At 53.4% G+C, this 4,450-nt stretch overlaps 1 protein-coding gene across 1 annotated transcript; it reads right to left on the bottom strand.

Moving 5' to 3' along the window:
* Positions 1-1,459: 1,459 nt before the first annotated feature.
* C1QTNF6 (C1q and tumor necrosis factor related protein 6) lies at positions 1,460-3,802 on the bottom strand. Its single transcript, XM_010005748.1, has 2 exons — positions 3,571-3,802; positions 1,460-2,007 (listed from the first exon to the last, which is right to left on the bottom strand). The coding sequence occupies exons 1-2, from the start codon at positions 3,800-3,802 to the stop codon at positions 1,460-1,462; spliced, it is 780 nt and encodes a 259-aa protein (XP_010004050.1).
* Between the last annotated feature and the right edge of the window lie 648 nt (positions 3,803-4,450).

The following is a 4,450-nucleotide window of genomic DNA, read 5'->3' as shown; positions in this document are numbered from 1 at the left end:
TCACAATATGTGGAAGTAGGTTTCCCAAAGTAGTGAGTGTCTTTACCTGCTCCCCCCAGGCCCCTTGCAGGCCCCAGATGGATGTGAATGGAAGCAGCGTGAGGCCTGTACAAATGGTACTAGAAAACCCTACTGCTCACATTCTTTTCCCACTGCAACACATATAACCTGACAAGAAGAGCAAGGGTTTGTTTTAGCCACATGATTTCTCAGTTGCTCTGATGAGACTGCCAGTAAGGGGCACAGAGCATGTGGCAGGGAAGCTTCTAACCCTGGGGCAAAGTGCTGCAGTCTCGCCGCCTCCGTGTCTTTTCCATCACAGAGGCAAACAGGTGCCAACCTGCCCAGCTTTGGAACTTGAGCCTCCAGCTCAAGTCCTGACACAGCAGTCCCTCAATACCAATGTGGGAGAACCACCTTCAGGAGGACAAGGTAATGGCACACAGAAGCTGGCACCTGACTCTCTCCTCACATAAGCAAGTGTTAGGGATAACTGCTGATACCAATGGAAGAGCATGGGTGCACCTCTGCCAAAGAAGACAACATATTCAGGGTCACTCTCTGGACTAGTTTTCCACAGCTGGAGAACTGAGACCGAGTAGCACCCCAGGGGTGGCTTAAGAATGAAGTTTGGGAGGATTGTCTCCCTATCTTGTTCTGTACTTACAGTTCCTGGTCAGAATACAGTGGTGGGTTCTACTGATTCCATGGCAGATGCCTCTGAAGGGTCTGGCTCAGTGTCTGGCCCTTTATCTCCTCAAAGAGCTTGAGCTGGAATGGAGGAGGACAATCCCACCAGGTCTAGATTTTAAAGCCAACCTGGACTCTGTGACCCAGAAGAGTACCTAAGGAAAGCCAATGACAAACTTCAGAAGGCCAACAGCTCCCTTTTTGGAAAGACAGTATTATCTCTCACTACTCCTACATCTTCCTTGTGCTACAGGAAGCTGTCAGATCGCAGTCCACTCTCCAGACTAGAGGTGTGAGAGGTGACATCGAGGCCATGCTGCAGGCTACAAAACTGGCATATCTAGTTGAGACGGAGAGAAGCCAGGATGCACCTGGACACTGGGGACTTTCTAGCCCTTTACACTGGAGTCATTTGTGTATAAAGCCCTGAGGAGGGACACGTTCCCAGAGGCAGCATTTTGGCTTTCCTCCTGCTCTTGGACTCTAAAAGCCAGCCACAGCTCACTGGCAGATTTAGAAGAAGCCAATAACCTAAGCTGGGGTCATGAGGTGAGAGGCAGAGAGATGGTAGTGTCACGCTGGAAGTGGGCAGATACAGCCTGGCTACAAGAGAGAGTGAGGTGGGAGTCAGTGGAGCAACTTTCACACTCAGTGCCTGAGACTTGACAGGCTCATTTCCAAGTGATTTGCAGTGGTTATGGGCAATAAAGAGAGAGAGAGAGAGGAAGAAGGAAAAGGCCATAGAGGCCCCAAGGAGGAGGAGTGGCGGTTAGTCAAGGCTGGGCTTGACCAGGTACCCGTTGAAGGTGATGTACACATCAACATCATCACTGTAAATGGCATTGTCCCTCTCCCGCTTGTAGAGCCTCACCCAGATCTCATCATTTTCCTGAAGCTCCAGCATGAGGCTCTGGCTCTGCATGATGCTGCGGTCACTGGGCTGGGCATATAAGATCACTGCCTCTTCTTCATTGTGCATGATGTGCATGTAGGTCTCCTTGAAGTTCCAGGTATGGACGTTGAGATTGAAATAGTAAAGTCCACCTACATAGCAGTAGAATTTACCATTGAACATGTCAAAGTGGCTGTAGAGGTTGACGAAGACTGTGTCGAAGATCAAGACCTGGAAGCCCTCGCTGCTGTGCAGCGCTTTCTTGCGGCCGACGGAGAAGGCAGCGTAGTGGTGCTTGCAGGGCTCTCCTGCTGTGCCCATCTGTCCTTTGCTGCCTTTCTGCCCCTGGGCGCCCCGCTCACCTCGTGGTCCTTCTTTGCCCCATTTCCCTGGCATTCCAGGCTCTCCCCGGTCTCCTTTCTCTCCTATAACAGGAAGCAGAGGACACAACTGCTGTGTGATACCAGAGGAGAAAGCCTAATGTGGAAGCAGAGGGTTGCTTAAGGAAGGGACAACGCTAGAAGAAAGAAGGTCCTGAGGGTCATGATATCATTGTGCTTCATGAGAAAGGAGCTAGCAGAGCTCTGGGTGTGACTGGGGTCTCATCTCTTAGGAACCCTCTCCTCCCCTCTGCATTGCTGAAGGCAACAGGACCTGTCCCTAGGAGACTTCAGCCTGAGAGGAAGGCAAATACCACAGGGGCTCTTGACTTCCTTTACCTCCACCACAGCCCCTGCCCTCCTACAAACCTCTCCTATGACCCAATTCTCCATGCACTGTGCACACTGTTCTTGCTGTAGGCTGGAGAAGAGGAAGAAGTGTTAATGTCTGTGGGACAACATGACTGGATAGGGACAATGAGGTGAGTCAGAGTGAAAAGATGCAAGCTGGACCTGGCAGAGGGTGCAGTGCAAGTTGGAGGGCTGGTACATTGACATACTGGCGTACACCTTTGTATAATTAATATTGGGGTTTGTGCATTGTCTGACACACACTTGGACACGCATCAATACAGACAGCAAGCAGCACTAGAATGTACTTTGTGTATAGAGAGAAGAGATGGGGGTCAGAGCAGCCTCCAGCACAAGTGACAGCATCCCAAATTTGTGCCTTGCTCTTTTCCTCCTCTCCATCCCCTGCGTGGTATTGCAGGTCCCCCTGCAACACCCCACTCTAGTCCAGGCCTCTATCTGCCCCAGACACACTTCTGAGTTTCAATGGATTTAAGCTATTTCCAGGCTGGGCAGAGAAAGGGAAGCATTTGCCCAGCTAGCCCAGAGGAACCACAGAGCAACAGCAAGCAAGTGGAGCAGGATCCAGCTGGAAACAGGCTTTTGCCCACAGCAAAGGCTAAAAGGGGAGCCCTGAAGGGAGGAGCTGATCTAAAATAGGGAGCCTTTTCCCGTTAGCCAAGCCAGCCACAGCAGGGTGGAACAAGCTGGAGGTCACTGCCAGTTAGCCTGGAGGTGCTTGCAAATAGCTGCTGCCATCCCTTGCCCTCCTCCTGCTTCAAAATGCATGTAACCCATGGAGCCGGAGAAAGATTCCCTACAACCTTCCTGGGCAACAGTGCCTACACTCCAAACCTGCTGATGTTATCACAGAATTTTGCAGCTGGATAGAGACTGCTCCTTCCCTCAGCCACTACAGGACTCTGGAAGTCTGAGGCAAGGAAGGTGAGGCATGACAAGAGGCTACCACGGCCATTCCCGTGCTAACTGGCAGGAAGAGCTGGTAGCAGGCAGCATCCTAAGACATGAAGGTCACCACTTGGATATACACTGACTTCACTTCCTCTGGGCTAGTCTTGGTCACGGCACAAACCACTAACACCCTGGGCACGGTGCGAGTGGGCACCTACCCTTCATGATGGCATCTGGCAGCCTGACAGCATAACCAGCACGCCAGAGGGCCAGCTGTCACCTCCACCGCAGCGTCACCAGTCCCTGAGCAGGCCTTGGCATCCCAGGGCCAAGAGGGGCACTTACCCTTCAGGATCGTGATGTTGATGTAGGGACGGACCTCCGGCATCGGGTAGGGCAAGCGGCGGTGGCTGGGAGGGAGAGGTGGGACGTCTGTGGAAGAGTCCAGTGGGTCACAGCAGCGCTTGCAAGCACCAGGGGCCGGTTCAGCGAGGTTGGGTTCATCAGTGGGTGCCCCAAGCACAACAAGAGGGAGAAGGAGGAAGACCAGGGGTGCGCACAGGTAAGTTATGCCCATGGTGACCTGAGGAGATACAAGCAAGTGTCAGAGTGAGGTATAAGAAGGGATGGTCCTGGGGAACGGAGCAAAGATCACCACAAAACCTCTTTCTGCGGTTGGAGCCCGGGGTAGGATGAAATAGCATTGTCCTGTGGAGGAAGTTTACATGCTGTCCCTGGAGGTTCAAGGCTGCAATCTGAGCACCAACCACATGAACCAAGAGGATGCCCCACGCCCTTCTGCCCAGACCAATGCAGACTAGGTGCCAACCCTGGAAGAAGGCTTGACCTTCCCTCGGCAAACCGCTGGAGCCATTGGAAGAATCAGTCCCCAGGCTGGGATAGAGGAAGGAGCCATGGCAAGCCTCACAGTTCCTTTAGCAAAAGCACCTTTCAGTGCTCCGTCTGCCCGGAGAGCTGTAAAAAACTCCTCCAGCCAGTGGGTATCAACTCTTTTGACCCAACACCCCCCTTGTCCCACAACTGTCAGCAGAGAGACCCCTTCTCCTGTGGGCTCAGAACTTCACTTCAGCCACCTCCTTCCCCCACCAAGTCCCATCCCTCAGCCCCCCACCACCGACGCCCAGTTCCGCCCTCAGCCGAGCCCCAGCACCTCCCGGAGCGCTCCCCGGGGCAGCGCCGGCCCTTCCGAGGTGCCCGGCGGGGC

The sequence above is a fragment of the Chaetura pelagica genome, unplaced genomic scaffold (assembly GCF_000747805.2).
Source record: "Chaetura pelagica isolate M959 unplaced genomic scaffold, ChaPel_1.0 scaffold79, whole genome shotgun sequence".
NCBI classification, from domain to species: domain Eukaryota; kingdom Metazoa; phylum Chordata; class Aves; order Apodiformes; family Apodidae; genus Chaetura; species Chaetura pelagica.
Note: the sequence above shows the minus strand (reverse complement) of the source record. Positions and strands in the feature narration are given on the sequence as shown.

What these genes read in the sequence shown, in the direction of transcription:
- C1QTNF6 (XM_010005748.1), bottom strand. Translation starts at nt 3,802, where the DNA reads ATGGGCATAACTTACCTGTGCGCACCCCTGGTCTTCCTCCTTCTCCCT. An exon ending in CAACATCACGATCCTGAAGG is followed by an intron (nt 2,008 to 3,570) that starts GTAAGTGCCCCT and finishes TTCCTGTTATAG; the next exon opens with GAGAGAAAGGAGACCGGGGA.